The 17,988-nt window shown below is 41.7% G+C and overlaps 2 protein-coding genes across 2 annotated transcripts in view; both read left to right on the top strand.

Moving 5' to 3' along the window:
• The first annotated feature begins 114 nt into the window (after positions 1-114).
• Positions 115-7,095, top strand: LOC109507069 (xylose isomerase-like). The gene is made up of 14 exons (XM_019856224.1): positions 115-300; positions 570-646; positions 723-795; positions 1,589-1,701; positions 1,797-1,822; positions 1,931-2,068; positions 2,654-2,763; positions 2,872-2,967; positions 3,533-3,616; positions 3,970-4,096; positions 4,937-5,042; positions 5,995-6,177; positions 6,257-6,331; positions 6,505-7,095. Exons 1-14 carry the CDS (start codon positions 273-275, stop codon positions 6,589-6,591), a joined length of 1,323 nt encoding a protein of 440 aa, XP_019711783.1. The 5' UTR covers positions 115-272; the 3' UTR covers positions 6,592-7,095.
• Positions 7,096-9,803: 2,708 nt separating this feature from the next.
• The window catches only part of sqlea (squalene epoxidase a), a 12,773-nt gene continuing 4,588 nt past the window's right edge, over positions 9,804-17,988 (top strand). Inside the window, exons 1-7 of the mRNA XM_019856222.1 lie at positions 9,804-10,263; positions 12,404-12,668; positions 13,994-14,171; positions 14,550-14,646; positions 14,748-14,861; positions 15,019-15,190; positions 16,594-16,689. Of these exons, the coding sequence (XP_019711781.1) occupies positions 9,997-10,263; positions 12,404-12,668; positions 13,994-14,171; positions 14,550-14,646; positions 14,748-14,861; positions 15,019-15,190; positions 16,594-16,689 (1,189 nt within the window). The 5' untranslated portion in view covers positions 9,804-9,996. The remainder of the gene's footprint in view (positions 10,264-12,403; positions 12,669-13,993; positions 14,172-14,549; positions 14,647-14,747; positions 14,862-15,018; positions 15,191-16,593; positions 16,690-17,988) is intronic.

Genomic DNA, 17,988 nt, shown 5'->3' with positions numbered 1-17,988 from the left:
GGTACATTATTTTGTTGGTGTTTCAGCATAACATGTTTTCTAAAATTGAAATAAAGACACTGCATTGAATGTGTTTTGTCAACTTTTTTCAAGTTGACAAGTCGTCGCTTTGTCGATAACTCGTTTAAATTACGTAAACCGAGCAGCCCCAATTCAAAGTGCACTGTAATTTAAGATTTCTAGGGACACCTTGTGGCCATATACTGAACTCCTTCAGGAAGAAGAACGTCGACAAACTTTCTAAATGCAGCAACCGTAATCGTCGTGATTCAATGGCGTCTCAGAAGGAATTCTTTGCGGGTAAAACACATATTAGGACGCTTAACACTTATCATTAACTAACACGCGTTATATTTTTGCATCGTAGCTGTTCTTTGGCGCGGCTGCAAACACGAAGGCCCTAACAACTTGAATTCTACTTTCATTTTTGTCTGAGCCGACTGTTGTTTTTAGTCATGCACAAACATTTGTGGAGCGTGTGCAAATGTATGATTTATTGTTTGCCCAGTTCTTTTTTCGACGCTTCCATGTGCAGGCATGAAATATTGTATTACATTTCTGCTGCATAGGCATTCCCAAGATCCCATATATTGCCGGTGCTGGGCCGGGAGATATCCTGTGCTTTAAACACTACAATTCACAGGAGGTACAGACACGTGTAGCAGTGTGTTAACTAGTGCGCATGTGAAGTGATACGTGATTTGCATCTCCAACGTGTGCAGGTTCTTATGGGGAAGACGATGGAGGACTGGCTGAGATTCTCAGTTTGCTACTGGCACACTTTCTGTGGAACTGGTATTGTAACAATTTGTCACCCAAAATACAATTAAGTACAGGAACACTGGGTAGCCCTGCATATCAAAAACAAGAGCTCAATTAAAAATGCAGTTTGGTTACCTACGTAGTCAAATACAGTTTCCAACCATCTGCAAAATGGAGAATTGTTGGATGGTCTCAGTGATATTCACGCCCCAAAATGGTGGGAGGGCATCACAACATTCATTCAGTTTGTTATAGAACCGATTTTTGAGATTTTGGCACAGGCCTAGTGCTGAGTTTTATAACATACTTTTAAGACTCTATGAGAGCCTCAGGTGAGGACGTCACAAAAAGTGTATATCCTGAAATCATGACAATTGCGTCTCAATTTACTCACAAATGGACGTAATGTAAAATACGGGCCTGTTTAGTTTGGCTATTCTTCTGTTGTTGTTGGCAAAAGGTTGCCACCCGGTTTAATCATTCTTTCTGCCATCAAGTGACAGAACGTGTTTATGCTGTCATGTCTGCTCGTTGCAGACATAGGCCGATGGACACAGACACTTCATTTGAAGTAAATAAATAATAATTTATGGACCAACTAAGTGAAATTGGCAAATTTTTCCTGCGGCACAACTGACAATCTCTTGGCGCAGTCATTTGGAAACACTACATTAGACTAAGCAGGTTTTGCCTGTGTATGTAACATGTAAAATTGGTTGGTTTAAATCCTGTGATCGTCACTTGGCCTTTACGTTTCAGGCTTTTACATCGTTTTGATACATGTGATGGTTTTAAGAGACCGTGTGATTTTATGTTGGGGTTGCAGGTGCCGATCCCTTTGGATTTCCGACGCTCCTTCGGTCTTGGAACGAAGGCTCTCCCATGGAAGCAGCCAAGAAGCGACTGCAGGCTGCTTTTGAGTTTTTTACCAAGATTGGCGTGAGGGAATTCAACTTCTTATCGAAGTCTGGCCGGAAGTCGATTGTGCAAAATACTACATGTTAACATTTTGTTGCATCTGCTTGTTTTCACAGGTGAAATATTACACATTTCATGACAGGTAACGGACTAGACTTGACTTGACAGGACAGGACATGATCTTTTGAGGTGGCAAAGGTAAACATGCGTGGCAAAATAAACTTGTTTTGTATATGATCTGCCCTTTTAGAGACATGGCACCTGAGGGCTCCACCCTAGAGGAGTCAAACAGGAATCTGGATGAAATCACCGATTTAGCTCTTGAGTTACAGAAACGGACTGGAGTCAAGGTGCTGTGGGTTACCTGCAACCTCTTTGCCCATCCAAGGTCTGTGCAATACACATTTGTACAGGATTTAGTCCCCTTTCATTTTTGTTTCACTACTTCAAAGGAATGTAGAAAGTGAATGTCATGCACCCTATGGCCCGAAACGTTACAGAGGAAACATTTTTTGGCGCTGTAATTCATGAATGCTTACAACTGTGTTTGAAATAGGCAGCTGAAAACAAACTTCTCGATTTTTCTTCCTGTAGTCACCAGTCTCAATATTTGATCAATATGGACTTAGTTTTCCACTTGATCGCGAGAGAGACGACATATAGCGTGTGAGCTGAAATCTGTGTATAGAAGGGGATCCAACCAATCATTTTTTGAAAAAAAATGCATCTGTGTCGTGTACTTTCTTTCTTACAGCATGTGATCCGGGGATGTCATTAATATTTGTCAACTGAGGGACTGTGAATCCCTTACAAACTCTTTTGTGATTAATATATAGATATAAATTTGACTCGACAGCTTCAGTGTGCTTGTCAGACGTTGGACAAGGAGGAGCCTTTTATTTTGATTACTTGGCGGTTCATCAATGACAAATGAGACGTTATAGTTGATCGCTCTTCTACTTGTATTTGGCAGGTACATGAATGGTGCAGCCACCAACCCAGACTGTCACGTTCTGGCCTATGCTGGTGCTCAGGTCAAGAAGGGGCTGGATGTTGCCAAGAAGCTGGGTGCAGAAAACTTTGGTATGGGAGAGAAGACACTATGAACATATATTTTGAAAAGCTGCACATCCCTAACTTTTTTGTGAGCAGTGCATTTACGAAAGACAAGAAGTGTATCTTTGTCCTCAGTGTTTTGGGGAGGAAGAGAGGGTTTTCTCTCTGTCCATAATACTGATGTCGCCGCAGAACTGAAACATATGGCCAACTTCTTCAAAATGGCGATCAGTAAGTAAATATACGACTCACTAAACCCTTGATTTGATACATGTGCACAATCTACTTCAATCCAATACAAGAGCTGCTTTTCAAAAGGTCATCAGTACTCTGTGTTGTTGGAGCCTGTCAGATGGGTATTCAACAAAATACGCTTGATACGCACAAATACAAAACAAAAAGCCTGAACTGTGTCACAAGGTGGTTCGACTCATTCTTTGTATTATGTTTGGTGCCTTGTGAATCCAATATGATATGAAGTGGAACTTCCAGTTAGGATCTTGATTGGTTCTGTGAGCTAGTTTGTACATGAAAAAGGGCAGTTCCTTCCCCCCAAAAAAGTATTTTGCTTCCATGCATTTGCATTCAGGCTGTTTAGGGCAGCCCCCAACCAGATCCTGGCGCAACATCCAGGCTGGACTGTAGAAGGATTCTAATATGTCCTAATTTCTATGATTGCTCAGGCGATTGTTTGATACAACTCTGATATTGAACTCTTGAAATTGTGTACCTAATGTTTGTCGGTAGTGATGGGATAATGAAAGTCGTTTCTCTGTCATGTGCTTCCTATCACCAGAGTACAAAGAGAAGATTGGGTTAAAGTGCCAGTTTCTGATCGAGCCAAAGCCAAAGGAGCCCTGTAAACACCAGTATGACTACGGTAAAGTGTTCAACTTAAGTGGACCTTAACTTATTTAATGAGCACCCAACCTTGTGAATTTTTCAAGTTGACAACTCGTCGCTTTGTCGATTTTTGCGTCGTGAGCCAATCACGAGCGAGCTTCAGACACGCTGCTGCTGGACTGAAATGGGGGGGAAGGAGCACAACTATATGATGCACTTTTAGCTGAATATTTTATTGTTGTTTTATGTCTTAATATTTTACAATATTATGAAAAACATCGAACCTTATAACCAAAAATGTGGTTGTGTTTTTGGGAGAGGCTGGAATGGACTAATGGCATTCCACTTGTCAGGATTTTCTTCCTGATGTCGAGCCGTTTCCCTCCGCAGATGCGATGAGCGTCCTCGGATTCCTCAAGCATTATGGTTTGGAAAGCCACTTTAAGTTGAACATTGAGCCCAACCACACCACCTTGGCGGGACACTCGTATGAACATGACGTTGTCATGGCCTCTGCGTGAGACACCTCGACATGTGCAGCCTTCTTCATGTGATGTCACTTGAGCCTCGCTCGACCTAATTTCTATGATTGCTCAGGCGATTGTTTGATACAACTCTGATATTGAACTCTTGAAATTGTGTACCTAATGTTTGTCGGTAGTGATGGGATAATGAAAGTCGTTTCTCTGTCATGTGCTTCCTATCACCAGAGTACAAAGAGAAGATTGGGTTAAAGTGCCAGTTTCTGATCGAGCCAAAGCCAAAGGAGCCCTGTAAACACCAGTATGACTACGGTAAAGTGTTCAACTTAAGTGGACCTTAACTTATTTAATGAGCACCCAACCTTGTGAATTTTTCAAGTTGACAACTCGTCGCTTTGTCGATTTTTGCGTCGTGAGCCAATCACGAGCGAGCTTCAGACACGCTGCTGCTGGACTGAAATGGGGGGGAAGGAGCACAACTATATGATGCACTTTTAGCTGAATATTTTATTGTTGTTTTATGTCTTAATATTTTACAATATTATGAAAAACATCGAACCTTATAACCAAAAATGTGGTTGTGTTTTTGGGAGAGGCTGGAATGGACTAATGGCATTCCACTTGTCAGGATTTTCTTCCTGATGTCGAGCCGTTTCCCTCCGCAGATGCGATGAGCGTCCTCGGATTCCTCAAGCATTATGGTTTGGAAAGCCACTTTAAGTTGAACATTGAGCCCAACCACACCACCTTGGCGGGACACTCGTATGAACATGACGTTGTCATGGCCTCTGCGTGAGACACCTCGACATGTGCAGCCTTCTTCATGTGATGTCACTTGAGCCTCGCTCGACCCTTCGTACTTCACCTCTTCTCAGGTTTGGTATGCTGGGTTCAGTTGATGCCAACACCGGTTCCCCTGACCTCGGCTGGGACACTGACCAGTTCCCGATGGACATCAGAAACACAACTTTGGTTATGAAGGTGAGCTCATTTATGAAGGTGACAGTTTCAGATTGTTCATTCTCTCCCAGTGGGGAGTACCATTATTCTTTGGCATTTGCTGTGCGCACTTCAGTTGTGGCACAGTTTTATTTTGCTTTCAGCAAGTGGTACCTTTGTTTAATTGGAATTCAGTTAAAGGAGTATCATTTGAACTGCATTCCTAGAGGGGGGAAAAAAAGCATTTCTGAAACGTATTACAAATATAATGCTTGTCTTCAGTGCATATGTACAGTATTGACCTGATGCATTCCTCGGCAATCTGACAATGTGAGAGTCAGGGGGGATGTAATGAGTCGGAGTCAACTACCTGCAGAGAGGCAACGTTCCAACAAGGTCGTCCTTGTCTCCACCTATCATTTGGGCCGTGTGGTCTCGGAACTCTGTACCTCCTTTAAATTAATCTTCTGTACACTCTTTGTGTACGGTGGTCCAGTGGTTAGCGCGTCGACCTCACAGGGCAGAGGTCATGGGTTCGATCCCGGCTCTGGCCTTCCTATGTGGCGTTTGCATGTTCTCCCCATACCTGTTCCCCGCCTACTGCCCGAAGAAAGCTGAGATAGGCTCCGGCACCCCACGCGAGCGACCTTTGTTAGGATAAAGCGGATCAGAAAATGGATGGATGGATGCGAGCAGAACGCAGAGCACACCGAGGGCTGCGCGGTGCCGACTGACAGGTCACACAGAACATCACAGAGAATACATCAACCAAACGCCAAAGTAAAGCAAAGAGCGAGTGACTTTGCATCAAGAAGGTTGAAAGCACAATGTGACACATATGAGTAACAACATTTTCCTAATAAGGAACACAATAACAACGAACAATTAAATTTTTGCTGCTGGAGTGTAAAGACCGATGAAAAGTTTGCATCATCGCTATTTCCTGTTTCAATGGCTCGATGAAATGTATCCGTGAGTGTCATCTCTCCTCCAGACCATCATTGAACAAGGTGGCCTGCAGCCCGGAGGCCTGAACTTTGATGCCAAAGTGCGCAGAGAGTCCACCGACCCGGAGGACTTATTCATCGCTCATATCGGAGCCATGGATGCTTTTGCTCGAGGACTCAGGAATGCTGTTTCCATCTGTGAAGATGGGCTCCTTGCAAACCTGGTTCAGGTCTGCTCTCTTGCTTTTTGAAATTCCCAGTCACACATTTTTTTTTCCTTTTCTCACTGGCAGTGCATTGTTTGGACAGGAGCGCTACTCGAGCTTCAGCCAAGGCATCGGACTGAAAGTTGAAGAAGGTGCTGCTTCTTTGGAGGAGATGGAGGTAAAAATCCAAACCGCAATTATCCTTGCCTCCTTTCACATCTCTTTCATTGATGTTATTTGTGGATTTCTATTCAAATATCGGAGCAATTTGCTTGTTTGAAAGAAATTGTTTCTCGGAACATTTCAGAAAGAAAAATAATTTTCAAACATTTATGCTTTGTTTTATGTCAGGCTTTTATCAAGCAGAATGGTGAGCCGAAGTCCACATCAGGGAAGCAAGAAAAATATGAATCCATCTTTAATTATTACGTGAAATAACGATTCATCCTTGCCCATTGACAATAGAATAATTAAATCCACTGCTCAAACCTCAAAGAGCACATTAAACTACTTGTACCGTGTAATTATCTTGTTTATAATAGTAAGACAGTCTTGGGTGTGATGCAGAACATTAAAAGCTCATTAAATGGTCTTTGATTGTTGTTTATTAACTACGAGCTCAACTAATGTTAGCAAAACGGATACAAAACCCATTCACAAGAAGATACTGCATGTGGTCAGATTTTAGCTCAACACGTCATTTTTTTCCCCATGGATATCTACTATTAATGTGTTACGTATGAAGATGTACAAAAGAAAACAGTGGACACTAAAAATTGACTAACAGTAATGTATGCATGTTCTCCACTCGTTGGATGCTCAATTGGGTACATCAACAGGTCCAGCAGATGGTGCTGTCATGTTTTCAGTATACAGTATTAAATACAGAGCAGTGATTGCATAGTTTCATGAATGTGTAGAAATAAATATTCATCTAAGAAGACTGCGTAATGAGTTTGAAGTCTTTTCCTTCTATATCTCTGTCTGGCTTCCTGTTGCTGACGACTGACTTGCATTTCAGCCCTTTGAACAAAATAGAAGGTGAGCAATTATACCATGCTGATGTGTTTCCCCCATTTGTAATTGATAACGTACCATCCTCTTGACCACTTTTGCTCAGCTGCTCGCAGTTTGTGCATTTATTTGAACACTTCACAAATAAGGGGATGTGACAAAATTCAAATGAAATCGATGTACTTTGCGTGCCTTCTAGTTTTGAGTTGTTTGGAATTCATGTTAGAGGTTTTGGAGAGAAAGTCGGAGAGGCCAGACTGTGAGGAGAGAGGGTGAATATATTGGGAGAAGGATGCTGAGTCTTGAACTGCCAGGCAGGAGGCCGAGAGGAAGACCAAAGAGGAGGTTAATGGATGTCGTGAAAGAGGACATGGAGGTAGCTGGTGTGAGAGAAGAGGAGGCACAAAACAGGGTTAGATGGAGGCAACTCATTCACTGTGGCAACCCCTGAAGGCAAAAGCCGAAAGGAAAAGAAAAATTGGAATTCCCCAGCGGTGATGTTTGAAAGAGCGCCCATTCGGATGTTTCGGGGTAGAATTTTGCCTTAAAATTTGATTTATGACAATTAGCAGCTGAGCTGTTGATGGATGTTAAATTTTTTTTATTCATCTGACTTTACCTGTATATTCTGATTTGTGTGTTTTAGAACTGTCGGAGAATGATATTGTTTGCTAGTGAGACGTTTCACCAAACCTTGCCATTTATTGTCGTAATTCCCTCAAAATAAACTAATTTCTCAACTCTAAATCTGATAATACACCTATAGAGCTACTCTTGTGTATTGGTCCATCTCAGGTGACTTAATTTTTGTCATTGTTTTATTGTATTAAAACTCATTTGAGTTACTGACTGAGAGTAATAGGAGTGATTTTTATAGCAGAGAATTAACACATTTACTTCAGCCATATGGCATTCGTGCAAATAACACATTGACACTGAGAACAATACAATGATCCAACAACAACAAAAAAAGGAAAATCAGTCATTAGGGCAGTGCTTCTCAATTATTTTCTGCCATGCCCACCCTCTAGGAAGAAGAAAACATCCCCCCCGCGACAATAAATAGTATCATTTGTCTATAAAATTGTTATAAGTACACTTCTGCATATCACGGTATCCTTATTAACGTATAAGAAAATAAAAAAAGAAAGAAATATGGACCAACTTACAACAAAGAATAGCTTTATTAACTAACAGAACATATTTAAAGTGCATCTGAAATTCAAAAATAAAATTAAATCCTAAATCAAACTGTAAAAATGTTTTGACTGACTATGTCAAACCATACGATACTGAAAAATAAAATGACAAAATCGATAAATAATGCATTCAAACTGATCACCAACATTAACTCAGGAGCACAATAACTTTAACCTGCAAAACATCAATATATAAAATAATTTGTGCTGATTTTTTTTTCAGCAAAGATGTGTCTGGATTAATGGCTACAATGAGCACGTTTTGCAACGCACAGCTTTTCGAAGCGAGGTTTGAAGCAGGACACAGCAACTCTCACCTCCTGCTCAATGTGTCGCTGGGACCTGTATTTTAGTTGACTTAAGTAGCAGTCACAAAGCGGGATAATTGTTGGCAATATTCGGCCCGTTTTCGCTGAAAAAAATCAAGCGGCTTATCAGCGTGATTGGGGTGTAATGTCTTTAAATGACGCCTTAATTTATTAGGCTTCATGCTGTCCGCTGCCAACAGTGTTAGACAAACAGTAGTAAGCACACCGGTCTTTTGTCGTTTCCCACCGTAGTCACAGTGAAGCCAAGCGCTACATACGCTCCGTCATATTTCCTCCCTTCGAATGCTCCCTGCTCACACTCTGCCAATGAGAGCGTCACTGCCCCTTAGTGTAGTGGAGGTGCAACTGTAATTCTAGGACAGTGAAGAAAATCTAAATAAAAAATTTAAAAAGCATGTTCCCCCGAGGTCAAACGCGGTACACGCGCCCCCCTTGACGGAGCCTCGCGCCCCCCTGGGGGGCTGATTGAAAACCTCGGGGCACACGAAATAATTAATTTGAATTATATTTGATTTGATGTATGATCATTATCATTTTACAGAAACGAATCTTTAAGTATAGCTGCAATAAGGATGAACATAAATTTAACGATTTAAATACATTTCAGAAAGAAAATACAGGCAACTCATACTATTTTCAAGCATTGAACGTAGTTTAAATGAATCGGTTAAATTGTATTTATTCAATATGCAATCAGTTCAAAGCGCAGGACGCCTTTGCTTAATAGAAAAAAATATATACTGTATTACTGTTCATTTATTTCATGGGAACGCAAATGGCACGCTACGGCTGGTATGGCCCTTATTCGACATCCTCCTATCTATCTTATTTCCACTGTAGTTCCACCACTCGAGTCTGTTGGGTAGTTTGCTCCAGACGTGAAACGCGCACTTTTCCCCTGACATCACATCATACTACTAGCGCTGACAGTCGGCTGTCCAATCAACGTTCCGGTGGAGCGCTAACGTCCCGCCCCCATATTCCAATCAGCACATAGCGTGAGCTCTGCTCACTGGTGCGTCTCATCTGATTGGACGGGTGAGAGAGTTCTGGGGAACCATCCAATCAGAAGAGTCAGCGTCTCTGCCGTTGTCATATGATATTCAGCAAGTCTGCATTTGGCAAACTGATGAATTAACATGAGTTACAAAAGTGACGTTTTCAATTCGAGCGCCTTGATTGAACATTGGATAACCATTAATTCGTCTCCGATTTCAACCGACATTAAAAGTCGGCCTCACGGTCCCAACATTGTATAAATTTGTTTTTTTCTTTTTTTTTTTAAATTATAAATCTCCGAGATGTGGACTTTTTTGGGACTAGCCAGCTTCACGTATCTGTACAAAAAGTCCGGTGCTGTTTGGACATTCGCACAGAGAGAGCTAATAACAGCCCTCGTCTTATTTCTGTCAGTGGGACTGCTTCTGTCTTATTTCAGGTATTTCCATGGCCACAAGATCAGATTCTCTCAGGTGTTAAATTTACCTCTGAGCCTCTTGTCCCTCTTACCTGTCGTCAACCTTCTCAACAACCCGAAGAGTCAAAATGAAGACAACACGCGTCAAAAGGTAAGATTTTCTCAGAGCAATGTTCAGATTTTCAAAAAATTGCTTGATAGATTATGCAGGGGTACATACATGGAATATTTGTTTCTGTGCTACAAATCACATCTAAATATAAAATTGCTGTATTTGGATAAAAGCGCACCTCAGATTACAGGTTGAGAAATACAGACACTTAATCAGGGACACATTCGTACATTGACACGCCAACATAATTTAAATTCTTCAGCTCTAGCATTTGTGTAACTTCACACTCTTGTATTTATTCAAAATCATTATTACTGATTGTTTCCACTCGGTCAACGATGTAAATGCGGGTGTGAATTGTTATTTGTCTCTGTATTTGCCCTGTGGCTGACTGGCGACCAGTTCAGTGTGTAGTCCGCCAGTGTCTAGTGCAGATGACCGAAGTCAGCTGGGATAGGTTCCAGCACCCTCCCGCAACCCTGTTCAGGATAAGCGGTGTTGAAAATGGATCGATGGATTCATGGAAAATGGATGATGATCATGCAGATGTAACAGCAGCCGTGTTAAGATGTATATCACCTTGGAAACCTGGATGATAAATAGAGCACAGGTCACAGTTACTGTAGATCAAATTCCATTTTTGTGTTGCATGTCTCAATCAGGTGTCAAAAGAAGGCGACACATCATTTGTGACCTGTGAAAGCTTGGTACAATTTTTTTGCTCCCTCTAAAATGATGTACAAATACAGTATGACTGGTTGATTAGAGTTCCCACATGTACATAAACTGTAAAAATATTAAAGAGGAAGTCAAGTCAAAAATTCTCTTGACAATAATATGTTCTATGCGGCCAATTAATCTAAACATGGTATTCTTATTAACACTGCATTTGTGGAATATGAATTAAGTAGCACAAGCCATCCCTTATTAGTCATCTCAAGGGCCGTCTGTTTTTTATTTTACTGCCACTTGCTGTCGAGGGAAAATGACATCACGGTTGCTCGGGGCTCAGCTTGCAAATGTCACATGACCAAACCCAGAAAACAGATGAGCTGTGACTGTCATTATCCAAGCCCTTAGCGGCTGTGATGTCATTTTCATTCGACAGCAAGTGGCAAAATGGCCATCCCGGAGATGGATAAAAACAAGTGGATCTTGCTCCTTAATTCACATTGCACATTCAGAATGCTGCGTTTGGACAAATGGGGGGTGCATAGAATATATTGTAAAGAATGTTTTGATTTGGGCGGCCCGGTAGTCCAGTGGTTAGCAAGTCAACTTCACAGTGCAGAGGTACCGGGTTCAATTCCAGCTCCGACCTCCCTGTGTGGAGTTTGCATGTTCTCCCCAGGCCTGCGTGGGTTTTCTCCGGGTACTCCGGTTTCCTCCCACATTCCAAAGGCATGCGTGGCAGGCTGATTGAACACTCTAAATTAATTGTCCCTAGGTGTGAATGTGAACGTGGATGGTTGTTCGTCTCTGTGTGCCCTGCGATTGGTTGGCAATCGATTCAGGGTGTCCCCCGCCTAATGCCCGAAGACAGCTGGGATAGGCTCCAGCACCCCCCGCGACCCTAGTGAGGATCATGCGGTTCGGAAAATGTATGTATGTATGTTTTGATTTGACTTCTTATAAGGAACTAGAAATGTAATTGCTTGGCAGGCTAGCCTTACACCTTGTCTGCAAACAAACACAGTACAGCTCAGCTTCTTGCTCGCCGATGTGATGGCAAGCCATGTCTGAAAGGAAAAAAAAGTAGTTTGGTGCAAAGACAACTTTCAGCAGCATTTAGGCATTTTAATAAGACAGAATCATAATTCCTCCTGTTCCTACTGTCTGTATCCTTAATTTCCGAAAAAGAAAACATTCCTAAAAATACCTAATTAAATGTCCTTAAATCTGTTGCTGTTCACACAAACCATCAGCACTTCGTTTTGCATTTTCTTGCCTTACCGTATCTAATATGTACTGAAGCGTCAACTTCAAAATAAGGTAGGTACTGAATCATAATTTTTGGAATACCATTACACTGCTCACAATGTCATTTATGTAGATACACCATTAGAACTGGACCACTGGGGTCAACAATACCTAGCATGTGGCCCACTATTCTATTTGAGCAAATATACTAAGTGTTTTCCTTTTTCCTCTCTTATGTCTCCATGTCGTTTCCCTGTAGAGCCCAAGAAGAAGGAAACAAGTGGCGAGTGGATCTTCCACATCCACGTCACAAGTTGGTTCCTCCGCGGAGCTCAGGACAGATTCTGAGCCAGATGTGGTGATAGTTGGGGCCGGCGTCCTGGGATCGGCAATGGCGGCCGTACTGGCGCGGGATGGTCGACGGGTGACGGTGGTGGAGAGGGACCTGAAGGAGCCGGACAGGATCGTGGGGGAACTGCTGCAACCTGGAGGCTATAGAGCGCTCAAAGAGTTGGGCCTGGAAGGTCAGTGACATGCAAAGTGCTCCACTGAAAAGGCTTTTTCATTGGTTGTTGCAGTATATGCTGAAGTCGGCTGATAACCTGTCATTTGTCAGTTGCATGCATTCTATTATTGTGAAAAGGGTCTTATCTTGCATATTTTGCAACATTGAACACTGGCTTTTGGGGGAAAAAAGTCGGACTGGAACTAAAGTCCATTGAACCATTTGTGTGCGTTAACCATATTTGGTGACGTAAACTTGACAAAGTGGACATGGCAAGCATTTTAAGACAGTCGAACCATGTGATTTCTCACGGGCCACTAAGCGAAGATGCTTAATTCTAATAATAACAAAGGTATGGTGTACAATAAAATACTAATGTATTTTATGAGTATATAACACTATTTTAAATGTAATGACAGCATTGCTGTCAATTTTTGAGGTTGAATTTTCAATTTATGAGACAGTCAGGGTTAAAATAGTTTTGGATTTTTCATTATTGCTCTAGATGTACGGCAATACCAAAGTAAATACAATACGTCTCATATTAATTGACAAAGATGACATTTCTGCCATAATTATAGTTAGTTTTATAAATATGAAATGCGTTTTTTAAAGCATGTTTGTTTTAATTTTATTTCATAAACGAAAATGCTTTTTTAAAAATGTCATTTTTTGGTTATTTCCTTCGTATTTATTTATAAACTAGAATAACCTTGGAGACAGTCAACTAGTACTACATGGAAATAATATTAAACAACAACCCACAATGGACACTGTGTCAGCCTAATTTATAAGAAAAAGATTACAACAATTCCAACAAATTATTTCACTTCCCCGATCTATCCTTGTGGTGAACCATTTCGGTTCTGGTCGATGACCTTAACCCTAACCCTGCAAAGGAAAGGAAGGAACAGGAAGTACAATAATAAAAAGAAAATCTTTATATGTGTGTGTGCGTGTGTGTGTGTGTGTGTGTATATATATATATATATATATATATATATATATATACACACACACACACACACACACACACACACACACACACACACATATACATACATATAAAAGAGTGAACACTCACAGACTACATACTTTACTCAAGGTGCGGCAACTACAGTAAAGAGTACAAAAACTGGATATGCTATGAGGATGACTTTGATTCATTCATTCTAACAATCAACCAATCCATATACTTATATAATCCATAAACTATCCACTGTAGTCACCGCTGTCCCTAAAAGGCTCAATCATAACAATTGATCAAGCAGTTACCATAACTCATTTCATCATGCATGATTGATTCAAACAGAAAGAAACTGCAACATCCTCCTTCCCCTTCAGGCTCGGTGGAGGGTCTCGATGCACATCTGGTGAATGGTTATGTGATCCATGACATGGAGAGCAGCACAGAGGTGGAGATCCCCTACCCTCAGGAAGAGGACAACGTCCAGTGCGGACGTGCTTTCCATCATGGCCGATTCATCATGGGCCTGCGGAGGGCTGCCCAGGCTGAACCCAAGTAAGTACTCTCCTCAAAAAAAAAAAAAGAAAATGTAAACAATGCTTCCTTTGGGAGTGTTTTATGGAGCAGACATAAAATAATAGAAGGCAGCAGGGGAAAAAAAAAAACTAAAAAACGTTAGGAGTAAGACATTCTATGACTATGCCCAAGTCATTGTACTATTATGCTGAATTGTGTGACAGCAAAGAGTGTGCAAGTGGACTTTCGGGAGGGATACCAAATGAATGCTCAAAAAGCTTGCCATAGTGTCTGCAACACAAGCTGATGTTGCACAAAAATCATTACAATTAACATCACCGAGTCAATCCATTGCCCTCTTGCGGTTTCTCCAGAAGGTACAAAGTAGACAATCATTTGTTTATTTGCGCCCTCTAGTGTTACATTTATAGAAGGCACAGTGACCAGTTTGGAGGAAGACGATGGCTGCGTGACGGGAATACAGTACAAGGATAAACACACCGGGGAGGTCAAGGTGAGAAAAGAAAATTAGGATTGTCTTGTGAGTACAGTATCTATTTATTTATTTATTTATTTATTTTAATGAGTGAAGTTGCTGATGAAGATGTCTTCCAGGAAGTGCACGCAGCTTTGACAGTGGTGGCTGATGGATGTTTCTCCAAATTCAGGAAGAGTCTGGTGGCTGGGAAAGCTTACGTTTCTTCTCACTTTGTTGGATGCCTCATGAAGGTAGATTTCTCTGAGTTTTTCACAAGCCGAGCCCGCTTCCGACAACACACACACAAAACAAGATTGCAGTGTAAGGGAACTTAAATGGTACAGAATATGCGACAATGTGACACACCTTCACTTTTTCTTCCACTAATAATTGGCTTGTACTTGACAGGACTGCCCCCAGTTTAAAGCCAACCACGCAGAATTGGTGCTGGCCGATCCGAGCCCTGTGCTCATCTATCAGATCTCCTCCAGCCACACTCGGGTGCTTGTGGATATAAGGGGGGAGATGCCACGTAACCTTCCACAGTATTTGGCTGAGAAAGTATGCCCTCAGTTGCCAGGTAAAGGCGGGATACACGCACTTATCTTATCTTACTTACACCAGAAATGCCCGTCTGAAATGGAAATCCACAGGGACAGTCTAAAACGCTTGATGTAAAAAAGCGTAACGTGGCTTCATGTCAGAAAATTGTTCACGTGCAGGTGTCTGTCTGCTCACCTCAACCTCTGAAAATATCAAAACAATTGCCACAGTATTTTGGATGTTATGGGCATGAAGCTTTTTCATCCCCAAAGAGAAAAAGCTTCACGTGGCTTGATGTTACAAAACTGCGACCAGTCGCCAAATTTCGTGTGCGCATCTCTACCTATGCCCACTTCAACCTCTGAAAATATCAAAACGATCATATGAATATTTGACATTTTATGGACATTACCGTCTTGCTCTCCATAGGTGCGCACGCAAGCTAAATAACAAAAATGCTTCATGTCCACGAAATCCAAAGTATTGTGGCGATTGCTTTGGTATTTTCAATGGTTGAAGTCTGCGTAGGTGGTGTTGTGCATGTCCATTTTGGTGGTGATTGATTGCTCTTAGTTTTTGAACATTAAGCCATCTTAAGCTTTTTGTTTTATTTTTGTTTCACGTAAATTAAGGGGTTCAGCCTGTCCCAATCGCCACCACTATTTAATGGGGTCTTCATCAATTCATTTCCTCAAAGAAATTTGCCATTTGATTGAAAGGACCTTTTTCATCATGCAGCTAGCAAAGAAACTGCGAAAATAAGACACCAAACAATAAAGAGACAACAACACAGCTCAATGAATGTAATGGTCCGGTCTGTTGAAAAGGGCGTGTTCCTCGGGGGATGGGTTTGAACACGCAGATTAACTTGCACTCTGTTCGAGATATATTTTCTTTATACAGCACTTTTTACAGAGAAGATTCACATACAAGTAATTCCCATACATTCATACATATACAGAAGTACATTTTACACAAAACAGACAGAAATCTGTTTCAGCCTGGCTAAACAAATGTTTGAAATTTTTTTCTTTCCCCGACTGGCAAGCAGCCCCATTGGCTCACAAGTGCATTCCATAATTTGTTGGCAATGGGACTGCAAAGTATTTAGCTTTTTTTTTTCATCTCCTTACCTGATTTGATGTGAAACCGACATCATTAATCGTGTACAAGATGTGTCAGGGATTATCTGATGATGTCTTCCTGTGCCGCAAGGCGTATTTGAAGGCGCTGGCATTCATGCCGGAGCTGGCTTTTCATCTGAAATGTCAAAGGTGCACTCTGAAAGCTGCGCTCACCTTCAGGGGTCCATCTGAAATGTTGCTGCCGGTCACGTTGACGTATTGATCGGGCACTTTTCGACATTCCACGCATGCACTCAGTGTGCAACTTTCTGGCAAGGTGGCTGAGTGATCTCAGTTTTCTGCTCCCTCTCTTCAGAGCATTTAAAGGAACCTTTCATGGAGGCGCTACAAAACGACCGTGTCAGGTCCATGCCTGCCAGCTTCCTCCCTCCCTCTCCCGTCAATAAGCCAGGTACGTCCTGACTCATATGGAAGCTGTTCTGCCACTGATACAAAGAAAAAAAAAAGTGGGCATGTCGCAAGAAAGGCAACCACTTGTTGCTTGGTCGAGTTGAGGGATAGTTGCAGACATTTATTTTGTTGCATGGGGCTAAAGGGGATTGTGACTGAGGGGGCTTAGAAATTAATTTATCAATATAATTTAGAAAATCAAGGAAAGTGCTGGCGCGGCTATCCTTCTTCATTTTAAATGTGTGCTCAATCCCATTTAATCATAAATCTGAGTGTGACTGGCTGATTGTGAAAATGCACAATCCGCTTTAAAAGTGTGCGCACACTTATGCCACATTCTTTCAGTTTGTTTTTACTTCCCCTCTCCAAAAGATTTTCTGGTCACTAAATATCAGGGGTGTCCAAAGTCGGTCCTCAAGGGCCACTGTCCTGCTTGTTTTCCAGCTCTCCCAGGAGCAACACACCTGATTTAAATAATTAGGATCATTCTAATGCTGCCTCAGAGCTGGCTGATGAGCTGATCAGCTGAATCAGGTGCGTTGCAGCCGGGAAAGATGGAAAACAGGCAGGACAGTGGCCCTTCGGGATTGAGTTTGGACACCTCTGATCAATAGGATGCTTGTTTAGCCCAAAAAACCGACCATGTATAGTAAGGCGTTTGTTGCCGAAAAAACAACCATGTATAGAAATGTGTATTTTGCCGACCCCCCCCCCCTCGATCATCTATAGAATGCGTTTTTAGCCCCCAAAAAACGACCATGTATAGGAAGGCGTTTTTTGCCCCTCAAAAACGGCCATGTATAGTGAGGCGTTTTTTTGCCGAAAAAAAAATTACCATGAACAGTAAGGCGTTTTTAGCCGAAAATACGACCATGTATAGAGGGCTCCGTCCTTTTAGCAATTACCCACAATGCACTACCGGCGGCCATATTGGAGGGCTGTTATAAACAAGCCATACACGAATTCGTAAGTCATTTTTAGACGAAAAAAACGACCATGTATAGTAAGGCGTTATTAGACTAAAAATACGACCACGTATAGTAAGGCGTTTTAACCCGAAAAGAACAACCATGTATAGTAAGGCGTTTTTCGCCGAAAAAAAAACGACCATGTATAGGATGGCGTTTTAACCCGAAAAAAACGACCATGTATGGCATTTTTAGACGAAAAAAACAACCATGTATAGTAAGGCGTTTTTCGCCGAAAAAAAAACGACCATGTATAGGATGGCGTTTTAACCCGAAAAAAACGACCATGTATAGTAAGGCGTTTTTAGCTGAAAAAAACGACCATGTATAGG

This window comes from Hippocampus comes, unplaced genomic scaffold (assembly GCF_001891065.2).
Source record: "Hippocampus comes isolate QL1 unplaced genomic scaffold, H_comes_QL1_v1.1 scaffold327, whole genome shotgun sequence".
In the NCBI taxonomy this organism is placed as follows: domain Eukaryota; kingdom Metazoa; phylum Chordata; class Actinopteri; order Syngnathiformes; family Syngnathidae; genus Hippocampus; species Hippocampus comes.
Note: the sequence above shows the minus strand (reverse complement) of the source record. Positions and strands in the feature narration are given on the sequence as shown.